Here is a 12,136-nt window from a genome sequence, read left to right as displayed (position 1 = left end):
GTTTACTGACATTAAGTGTTTTGTCTAAGGCCATACCGCTATTTATTTATATTATATAAATATATAATTTTTATATTTTGACACACATAGCTCAGTTTAAACTGAATGTACGTCACACACCTCAACTAAAGACATTCTAGACTTTAGGATTATTTATTAACAACATCTTATTATTAAAAGGAAAAGAGATTCTTAACCTGAGTCCAGCCCAAGGACTGCACTCATGAATCCCTGGAGTCTGTGAACTCTTCTGCTATTATATGTATTTATTTGTAGTAAAGTTTCATATGTGTCAGGAAAAAAAACAACTGTCATAGAGGTTTTGTAACTAGTTTGCAAAACCATGAACACAGCATGACAATGACTTCTTTGGAAGGCAGTATATATAGTAATAATGAGCATGGATTCTGAAGCGGAAGAGACAAGGGCTCCCATTCTATCTTTGCTACTTATCTGTGTATCTATGTCAAATTTCTTAACCACTGTAGTGATGAGCTTAATGAGCTGTAAAACGTTTGTTTGTTTTTAAATAGGATTGAAAAGAAAGATATATGTAAAGTCTTAGCTCAATCCTGAAAAGGAGTAAGTAAGTGCTCAATAAATGGTAGCCACAAATGGCAGGAGGGTCTGGTTTTCCTCAGTTTAAATGTATTTGTTGAACGAAAAGATTTAAATTTATGTGGTTTATTCAACAAATAAATGATATACAAAAGTGAGTAAATATAAAAATAGTTAATAGGACTATTACAGGTTAAAGACAAGTTGAAAATACAAATATGGTATTGGATCTGTTTGGGACCTTCATTTAAACAAAACAACCTATATGATATTCTGGGGAATTTGCACATGGGTTATACAGTATATATTAAGGAATTATTGTTATATTTGTTAAATTAATAATGGTATTGGGTTGTATTAAAAATAAAAATCATTGTCTATTAGAAACTTAAGTACTTATAGGTAAAATGACACATTATCTGGGATTTACTTTAAAATACTTAAAAAACTGGAAGATATTGAAAGAAACAAGATGGGCAAAATATTGATAACAGTTAAAGCTGAAAAACGGTACATGGAAGTTCACTTTATGATTCTTTCTATTTTTGACATTCTCTATAACAAAAAGCTTTTTAAAACTTTAAATATTGTGCTTAAACATTCCATCCAAACCAGCTCTTCTCCACATTTATCCATCAAAAGCACTCATATCTCCCTTTTTTTTTTTAGTTCAAAAACTTAATCATGGCACAAATATTAAGAGGTTGATATTTTAAAAAAGAAGATATACATTTTACCATCTCAAAATTTTGTTATGACAATTCTTTCAGAACCTGAAAACTCATAAATTCACCTCTACACTTATTCTAGTTCTACAAGGTCTAACAGAATCTTCCATGAAGCTCCCTAGAACTGTCCGCCTGCCAAGACTTGTTAAGCAGTGTTCAAATTCTCCTAGTCCATTTCTCCCTATGGAGGTAAGTTTATATATTGATTCCCTAGGTGGGTTGCAGGATAACAGAAAAATACAAAAAAAAAAAAAAAATCAGCCTTTGAAAAAGAAGACCTAGGCTCTGCTCTTAATTATCTGGACACTATGGATGAGACAGCCTCTCTGATTCTTAGATTGCTTACCTGTCAGATAAGGAGCTTGAACTATGTCTCCCCTAAGGCTTCTAATAATCTGTGTTCTATCCCTGAAAAATCAACTTCTTATTGTATATGATATTGGTGGTATAATAACTCAAAAGAAACTGGCTTTCCAAACTACTTCAAAATAAACTTAAATAGGAAATTAATGTGTAAATGGATTTGAAATAAAACCTTTTACCACTCTAAGAAACTTTTCATGGTTCACTAGGATAACGAAGCACACTGTCTCCCATGGATTTTCCACTTTCCTAATTTAGACTGTGTTCTACCAATCTAGAGAGCCAGTGTCACATAGCAAGTTGCTATTTTTTTCAAACTGATTACCCATGATGGTTTTTCTACAAAATGCTGTATTTTCAAATCATTAAGGCTCCAGAAGACAGAAATATGAGTATCACTTTCCCCTAGTAAGTAGTATTGTCCCTTCTAGCATGTACACAAGTTGCGTCCCATCCAAAATGCTCCTCCTGATGAGAACACATGAAAAGAGCACAAACATCTGTTAATTAGTAGGCAATGTAAGGAATTCTGATGAAAGCCTTCACCAACAACGTATTGTCTTCCTTTCTGTTTGAAAGATGTTCATAATGTGATTTTTCAACTACAGCAGTGTAGCGGAAGAGAATGAAATACACTATGATGAAGGCATCCCCAGAGTTTGCCCTCCGATGACATAATATATGGAGAGTCATTGCAAGTTCTGTAAGAACTGTAAGTTCTTGATTTTTGATATTTTTTTAATAATAAGCTAAACAAAAAAGCTTAAAAATTGTACTTAAACATTAAATTGAAGCCATCTCTTCACACGTATCCATCAAAAGCGCTTGTATCTTTGATTCTGTCTGGTTCAAAATTTGATATTTGAACATTTGATATTTAATCCTTGTGATACAAACTCTAGGAATGTAAGGAATTGCTGGTGTTCTATCTGGTCCCCAAAGGGAGCTTAAACATTCTTCCAGGAGATTACTAAGCTGTTTCCTTGCCATTTTCTAGGACTTCATTTAATGTCAGTAGTTACTCAACTATTTGTGAAAGCTGCTCATTCACCCAACTTCTACAGCTAGAAGAACCTTGAGAGTTTATCATTTGTCAGACTGTAGTTTGGGCTAGAGCACTGTTTTCCAAGGTTTGAATGTAGGACTAAATCTCCCTATAGATTCTTAGATGGGGGAAAAAAGGTTCTGAAGTCGCAAACTTAATAAACATATTCAGTCAATATCCACTCATGGATATTCACATTCACAGCACACAGTAGTATATTAAATATTCTACAAACTCATTTATGAATAAAAAAGTTTAAATTTTTGTTTAAATAAAAATTTCCAAACTTAGTTGAATGCTCTTGTATCTAGCATATCTATTAATATTTTTTTAAACTTACGAAAGGCTGGTCTCTGATTCTGGTTCTATCAGTGTCACCACACTCTACTGATTGTTATTTATTTCCTATACTTGATTAAATGCATGATACTAAGCTGGCATTATTACTCTTTAGCCCCCAGTGTTCCCTTGAGCCCTTTGGCTTAATTCATTATTTATTTAAAACCATATCCTTACAGAAATCTATAAAGTGCAAATTAAAATTGAGCACAACATATAAGACTCTATTACTAATGAGAACATTTGCAAATTTATCACAAATAAATCTCTAGGTCTTGGAAATGTATTAAAACTTCAGAAAAACTAGCTGAAGACTTCTCTGTACAACAGAACTGTAAATTTTTTTAAATAGTGCTTTTTTCTGGTACCTATAGCAACCAGAATGTGATGCCTAAATACTGCTATTTGAGAGTCCAGTATAACTTTTTAAACTACTCTTAAAATTGTAATTACATACCAATACACCTCTAAGTAGTGCTAGTTTTTGCTAACATACCAATTTATTGATTTTTGTGTAAAGATTTATTTCTCATAATGCTTAAAAGTAAGTTGGGCATGGAGATAGTCCCCTCATAACCTGATTTACATTATTTATTCTCTGTGAAGAAACTGTTTTCATAAATAATAAAAATTTGTATTTCTGTTCAGCAGGTCAAGGGCTGGAAATTTAATTTATTCATATTTATGTGCCCAATGCCTAGAAAAGTCCTGGCAAATAATAGGCATTTGATAAATGTTAATTTAGTTCAATTATCTCAAATTCTAAATGTGTAGGAACTAATAAAATTTTACTGCATTAAAAGTCTTTCTGAATTTACATTTTATCTAAGATTACAAGTTGTTTAAATACTCATTAGACTAAGAAGCTGTTAAATTTTCCATTTAGAAAGCCCAGCTGTATATTACAAATATATTTACCATATCACTAAACGTCTGTTAAATAGCGTTTTAGGAGCTTTATATTCAGGCTTAGACGGATCAGCGACTATTAGAATGGCAGAGACAAAGTGATACAAAGAATTGTTTCAAATGTTCAAGCATACCAATTACTAGTCTGTTAAATTTCTGGCCACGAAAATACTACAAGCTTTAGTCCCAAGAAAGTAACTTAAATTAGAGGAAAAACCAAGACCTGCCTCTATTTTTCCTCTTACATCAGAAGTTACAAAGGACTACTGTAATGATTTCAAGAGAATTATATCAATGAGGAATTTAGTCTGTGAACTGGCTCAGGTGGGAAAAAATTTAAGGTAGACAAGCTCTCAGAGGGAATATTTTGTGAGGTAAGTATTAGAATAATAAAAGAAATTTTCAACATGCAAATTGATAAGCTATCCTGGTTCTATTAATTTAACCATTAAAATGATGGAAAGCACTATCCAAAAAACAAAGTTTTCAATAGAGGTAGAACCAGTCACGAGGTTTAAGACTAGGGAATTCATAAAAGAGACTAAGCAAGAAAAAAATATTCTAGAATCTAGGAAAGAATGTAACAGCTGCTGTATATCCCTTTCTTACTGGCCCAGTTTTCTTTTTTCTTCCTTTATGTATAAAAGAATATAAAATTAAAACATAAACATTATGTAATATAGATTCTAACAAATTTAATTTCTATCACGATTTATCAGAAGAAATTTAAGCAAATTATAAAGATTCCTACGAAATGTTTAACCCTATTAAGCAGTGTTCAGTTTGAAAATGTTCATGTCTATATTCTACAAAATTAAAATTACAACTCTTTTATGTCCAGGAAATTCTAACTTTTTTGTGCTTTGAAAAGACATAAAGATATAATTATGTCTATAGTATGCTAAAATAAAAACACTTTTTTCATTAAATTATTAAAATACAGGAATATTTGTCATTGCATGAATCTAGATTTTGTATTAAAATTTTGCCTAATTTTTAAAATGAAATGAGTATAATCATTTAGTTACACTATATCCTTTATTTTTGCCTACTTGGAATAAATCTCAAAGGTTTAGGTTTGTGGTTCAGATTATTATAAGGGAAGGTGCAATGCCACATACTGTCCATAATTTTGTTATTTTTGATTCTCATATTTCACTCAGTTTTGTTAAGGGTTATGGTAAGAGTAGATGTTAATGCAAAGTTAACACAAATAACTAAGGCAGACCCAGGAAATAATTCACAGTGAATTTTAAACATTTCTGCCAATTATAAGCACAAATATATTTTAAGCAACCGGTAAGTAGTTATTGCATACAATTAGCGCAGGGATTTTTAGACATGTACTAAAGTGATTACAGTATCGAGTGGTACTCAATATGCCCTTTAGAAAACTCCCTTCATGACAGGCAAGTATGTCTAAAGAACATTTGAAGATAGACAAGAACAACGATGGGCATTTTACTTTGCAAGTTTAAAGAAAGCAATTTTCATCAAACAAAAGGACTGCATTTGGCTTAGCAAATTTATAACGATAGTACTGTCCTGCCCTCATGTTTTCATTGTAGTTGAAGTCTTCTTCCCACAAGGGCTTCCTGTGCACATTACAAAATCTTCAGTCTTCAGAATTAAAGTGACAGACTTTTTTTTCTAAGCACACATGAAAATGGATCATTCTCTCTTACTCTTAATATGCCTTTACAGACTTCTCCAATAATTCCAGTCATCTTGACAAAAGAAAATCACCAAGACAATACAACAATTTTACAAAAAGAAAAGAATGACAGTTTCCCTTCTACTTTTCAAAAATGTTTTATAATATGATTTGAGATTGGCTTTATTCAATAGGCTGAAAGAGGAATCAATTTTACAGAGTGACACTCTCTATAATAAAGAACACCTACACTTCTGCACAACACATCCATTGCCACACATTCATAATGTTATCGTTATTACCATTAGAATCTTTTCCAGAACAATTTTCTGATGAGGAAAATATGGCTTTGTTTAGAAAAAGCTGACAATGTCAGTAAAACAAGCAATAAAATATAAAGGGGTGAGGGTTTTGTTTTTATTCTTACTTCTGCAAGTCTGGTTAAGTCCTTGTTATTTCCTGCCTTTGCTAATGAAACTGGTGTTCTGCCTATCAATGGTTCATGTAGCCAACAAATATTTGCCCCTACTAAGCACTAAGTGTTGTGCATGGTTCCCAGGCGCTGGTTACACAGTAGCCAAACAGATTCCCTGCCCTCATAGTATCTACAGATTTAGACAATTAATCCCATAAACAAATACGGAACTAAGTATTATAAGCACAATGAAGGAACAATACAAGGTGTCAAGAGGTAAAGACCTGTTTTAGATTGAAATTCCTCAGTTTAGGCTGGGACCTGAAAATTGACCAAGAATTTGCCAGACGAAGAGAAAGAAGAGGAGCCCTCCAGAGGGCATGGCTTATATGAAGGTCTTGGGTATTGCATTTCCAATCTAAACAAAGCAGTAGGCTCAAGTGCAAGAAGGAAGCAGACGGCCCCTTCTGAGGCTGGAGCAGTGGTCAAGAGGCCAGAGGACAAGAAAAAGGTCTGTGGATCATAGGAAGGAACTCTGATTTTCTCCTAAGAGGAGCAGGACGTGACTGAAGTAGGGGAGTGATATGACATTATTATGTTTTAAAAGATGGTTCTGTCTAAAGAATAGATTGGGGAGGTGGAGTAAGATCTCAGAGCCCAAACTCTCCAGCTGATTTTCAAATCCTTCCTTAAAACGATCTCCCTTTATTTCCATCCACACACACAGCCTCCCACCACAGGGCTCATACATGGCCATTCAGAAACTTACTTCCCCACCTCAATGCTTGCCTGTGCTTTTGTCTGTGCCCACGTTGTCCCCTTCTTTACTAGTTAAAAATCTCAGCATGCTAAAGGAGACCCACCTGACTCAATGTCAATTCCTCCATGAAGATGTTTCACCATTCTTTAAATGCTATGGCCCTCGGTAGGAAAACACGGAACAGCAGAAAAGGAGTCCTGAACTTTGGCTTTAACTGCTAAGCTTCAGAGCTATTTGGTCTCCTGAGATTACTGGACATGCAGCTCCTCAACCCTCAGATACACACGCCCAAGTCATGGGCTGAAAAACACTGATAATGAGCTCTCTTTTTTTACATTTTTAAGAAAATGGAGAATTTTATTTAAAAGAATTTTCAAGTACATTTTGTGCTGCTGATATAAGTCATATTCGCACACATACCAACAAAAATTGTTAGCTAATCTTTGTTTCCATGTTTAATCATCTCCTTCTGTGGCAAAAAGGCATGAGTATGTCCGATGAAATATATTTAATCCAATAGATTTTTAAGAATGAAAAAGAGCAAAGTATGAATTCAGAGAGTCAAATAATACCTATTCCTTAAGGTTATATTTTTCCCTAGAGCTGCCCTAGAACTGGGTTATAGTTTTATCTAGATAGAATAACTAGATTGACTCAGACACCAAGTGTCTTACATTACACTTTTATTTATTGTTCATGTTGTACCTACTTCCAAAAGGAAGTATGGTTTCCTTTAAATGGGAACTTTCAGTAACCAGCACCTGCGAACCGCTTAAAGCTTGGCTCCTCCTTAAAATACCCCATTAAGAGGAGCAAATTGATTTGACTGAATCAGAACTTGTGCTTCTGCTACAATCCAGCCAACTAATGTAGTCAGGTCATCGTCACTCACACACACACTGAGGGTTCTAAAAGATCATTTTGTCTAAAAAAAAAAAGTTTAATAAACACATAAAAATATGGGAATTTTGTAACTTAACTTTAACAAGATCTGACCAGTACATGACCTTTAAAATAATTTTATTCCAATCATTTCATGAAAAAAATATAATCCATATTGATTCAATTATGAAATTTTGACTAAATGAAATTTATGAAAGGAGCTGACATTTTACTCTACTGTTCCTAGACACAACGCCTTATTACTCACCTTGATCTCTTTCATGCCATGTTCGACTTCCAGCAGCTGGTGAATTCGGAGAGGGATAAAAGTCTCCTGTAGGACTTGGTTCCATATTTTCATCTATGGATATAGTTTTGGGTCTTTTGCTGTTAAAATATGGCAATAGTTAACGTTAATGGGATTTCTAGAAAGATGCGTAGCATCTGAAAATACATAATCTGAGAATATTCTTACTGTGGAAATTTCCACAAACACAAGTAACAGTATCTCAGAACCATTTTGAAATAATGGTGAGTATTCAAGACATCAATAGGAGTAGCAGACATTTCTAGTTGTACGTATCATTTATTATAACATATCAGAACTATACCTGCCTAACAAATATGGTTTTTATTATATTTACATGTTGAAATACATTTCCAGTAGTAGAATACTATTTTCAGTACTAAAAAGTGAATTCTTAATGTGATAGGTATACTAATTTAAAAATTGTTATTGATTGTACCTGACTCATAATTATTATCAATATGAATAACGTTCATTCGTACAGCACTTGTCATTAAAAATGTAATCCCTTCATATCAATTCAAAGATAAGTAAACTCCTTAACCTTCCTAAACTCAGTTTAATCATCTGTAAAATGGAAATAATAAAAAGGGGAGTGGTTGAGAGGATTAAATGAGTTATTAAATGTAAAGCTCATGCATTTAGTGGCTGGCATTTACGAGACACTTATAAGATAGTAATTATTAGTAGCAACCCTATATTTAATAATATTAAAAATTTTATAGTACTTTACTGATTATAAACTATTTCATATATCCTTTTTTTTTTAATAGATCTTTATTGGAGTATAATTGCTTCACAATACTGTGTTACTTTCTGTTGTACAACAAAGTGAATCAGCTATATGCATACATATGTCCCCATATCCCCTCCCTTGTGGGCCTCCCTCCCATCCTCCCTATCCCACCTCTCTAGGTCATTGCAAAGCAGAGGGAGATCATGCTGCTGCTTCCCACTAGCTAACTATTTTACATTCGGTAGTGCATATACGTCAATGCTACTCTCACTTTGCCCCAGCTTCCCCCTCCCACCCCGTGTCCTCAAGTCCATTCTCTGTCTACATCTTTATTCCTGCCCTGCAACTAGGTTCATCAGCCCCGTTCTTTTTTTTTTTTTTTAGATTCCATATATATGTGTTAGCATATGGTATTTGCTTTTCTCTTTCTGACTTACTTCACTCTGTATCACAGACTCTAGGTCCGTCCACCTCACTACAAATAACTCAATTTCGTTTCTTTTTATGGCTGAGTAATATTCTATTGTATATATGTGCCACATCTTCTTTATTCATTCATCTGTCGATGGACATTTAGCTTGGTTCCATGTCCTGGCTATTATAAATAGTGCTGCATTGAACATTGTGGTACATGTCTCTTTTTGAATTATGGTTTTCTCAGGGTATACACCCAGTAGTGGGATTGCTGGGTCATACGGTAGTTCTATTTTTAGTTTTTTAAGGAACCTCCATACTGTTTTCCATAGTGGTTGTATCAATTTACATTCCCACCAACAGTGTAGGAGGGTTCCCTTTTCACCACACCTTTTCCAGCATTTATTGTTTTTAGATTTTTTTCCTAAAAACTTAGGTTATTGATCCTTTATTCTTAAGATCAACCATGAAAAACAGGCCATTGCCAAATTCAAACCAAAATAACTTTCAAAATATTATAATATATTTTAATAAAGAAAACATAGTTTTATCTCAATTACTAAGAAAAGTGAATATTTAGAGCAGAGATTACAAAGCTATTCTATGCCACATGCCATATTGCTTGATATACTGCTTTCAAACATCTCCACCAATACCCTATTAAACAGTAAGTTATGAGTATAGAAATGGATATTTTTTCCTTAAAAAAAATCTTATTCACACCTATGGAAATAAAAACTAAAAAAGATATCTTCTGAATGAACTTTATACAGTGATAATAAACCTAATGTCATAGGATTTCAGAGTTGTAATTCACTTTAGAAGCCATACACATAAACCAATCCTCCATTTTCATAGAAGTGGGAAGACAAATTTGGAGAAAATCAATTGCCCGGGGCACGTTAATGGAAGCAGTCTGACACAAAGTAAGGACTTCTGACTTCTGAGACTGTGCTCTTTCTACTACACTGTTTCCAAATCCTGGAAGCATGTGCATGTCTGGGTATATTCATAGATACATTTGTGATTAATATTTGGCTCACAACTCCCAGAGTATTAACATGATGTAGAAGATGGCAATTTCTATCCATGCTAAACCACAGTGAGAGTAAACAGTTTCTTTAGTTTCTTTGTAGGGTATCCAAAGTTAGAATGTATTTTTTAAGCCTCCTTTAATCTAATTCTCCCATCTGTAAATCAGCTGTAAATATGTATGGAAAACTTGAAATGAGGGGGAAAAGATTTTCATAAGGAAATAATAGAGAAATGTTTTTTAAACCTTTTTTATTTGAATGACGTAGTATCTGATACTGAATGATCATGAGGAAAGATCTGTGTTGACAGCATACCAATCCACCAGACAAAATAAAAATTACTACTCACATTTTAAATTTAGAAAAACTAAAGCATTTTTAACACTTCACCATATCACAGACAGTTTTAATGATAATAAACCCTATTATCTTGCTATGCAATCTAACTATACGAAAATATAGTTTGACCATAAATGACATCAAATTGAACTTAGTTAATAAACAAACAAATGTGCATAGCCCCATAATTAATTCAAATGCAATTAATTTTTGTTTTTGAGGATAGCATAGGAATATAGTTATCCAGATTTTTAAATTTTTTAACAGTTGATACTGTGAAATATATGTTTTGCTCTGGAACTCACGTATGATCTTCTAACTGATCGTGGGTATATTTAATGCTATGGAAATGAGATTGCTCTTCCTATACTAAAGATCCAACTCAAAAAACCCCAATAAAGCTATAATATTTATTTGTCTTATTCACACTCAGCCCTCTTTTATCATTCAACAATAGGGGAACATATCATGAAATCCTATGTACTACAACTTGCCAAGTTAATTTTCCCTCATTTAAATAGGAGATCTCTTTTTAAACTCCTGTGGGACTGAAAGTTACAATCAGAAGGTCAAGAGAGAAATATGAGAATGTCAGCAGAGAACTAAAAGGCAAAGTCACCTCACTGTAGCTGTTCCCCAACAAAGGCTGGTTAGGCCAAATCTCAGAGCAGGTAATACTTTCACTGGTAACTGAGAGTTAACTAAATTATTCAAAGAACATCAACTAATTGAAGAACTTGGCAAACCTGTTGCCTAGAATAAGGCCTTTTAAGGTTAAGTAAATGACACATTTTATTTTTCACGTTTCATTATCTCCAGCTTGGACATGGTATTAGGGTAAAAGTTGGATGAATCAATCCTAAACCAGGGATCTTTGCTATGGCAACATCATTTTTAAAGTCACCAAAAGAATTACTTATAGAGTTATAATACTTCATATAAGAGAATATTAATACATTTTCATAGTTCCCTCGTCTCCCCAAAAAGACTTTTTAAAATGCTTTGAACAACAATTTAACTTTCAAATTTCAAAATAAATTTAACCAGGAAAGATTAAAACTTTGTGTAAAATCAGCAAAAATCTTGAACGCTTTGCTTTACGTCCCCCTTCTCTTTACCTGCGTACCTATCTATCTGCATGTCTACTTATCTACCTATTTGCATACAGACTGAGAACAAAAGCAACTCCTGTTGCAGTTACCTGCTTGGTGGAGAAGACAGCGACCTCTGAAGATTGACCCCCGAGTTCATGTCATGATAGTATGGTTGGCTTGGGATTTCTCCAATTGGGAAGTTGACTCCAGTTCCCTGGGTTATGGGTGCTGGGAATGAAACAACAACACCAACAAACATTGGGAATGCCATTTACTGTTGTCATCTCTATTCAAACGCGATAATCTAATATTTTCCATGCCTCTGGGCAAGGATGAGGAGAACTCTCTTTAAGAATCTAATACCAGCCGTTCACTGGTTAAGACTTGCAAATATCCTCACGATGCCAATGTTCAAGTGTGGAAACTTGAGGCACGCTGACTATCATCACTGGTTACCCCTTCTCCCACTCCCACTGCCCAAGCTTCTTCACTCAGTCCTTTGTGTTAGTCGTCACTACACCTGTCACCCCGCTAGTCTCTAGATGCGCCACAGGGAACA

General features: G+C 33.8%; 1 protein-coding gene across 11 annotated transcripts in view; it reads right to left on the bottom strand.

Annotated features, from left to right (window-relative positions):
* Positions 1-12,136, bottom strand: part of NFIB (nuclear factor I B) — a 236,432-nt gene that overhangs the window by 53,305 nt on the left and 170,991 nt on the right. For all 11 annotated transcript variants that reach the window (XM_036854911.1, XM_036854920.1, XM_036854914.1 and 8 more), the window contains exons 5-6: positions 11,685-11,805; positions 7,922-8,040 (exon numbers count right to left, since the gene is read on the bottom strand). In XM_036854911.1, the coding sequence (XP_036710806.1) occupies positions 7,922-8,040; positions 11,685-11,805 (240 nt within the window). The remainder of the gene's footprint in view (positions 1-7,921; positions 8,041-11,684; positions 11,806-12,136) is intronic.

Source organism: Balaenoptera musculus, chromosome 6, assembly GCF_009873245.2.
Source record: "Balaenoptera musculus isolate JJ_BM4_2016_0621 chromosome 6, mBalMus1.pri.v3, whole genome shotgun sequence".
Classification (NCBI taxonomy): Eukaryota; Metazoa; Chordata; class Mammalia; order Artiodactyla; family Balaenopteridae; genus Balaenoptera; species Balaenoptera musculus.
This window is presented reverse-complemented; position numbering and strand designations above follow the sequence as displayed.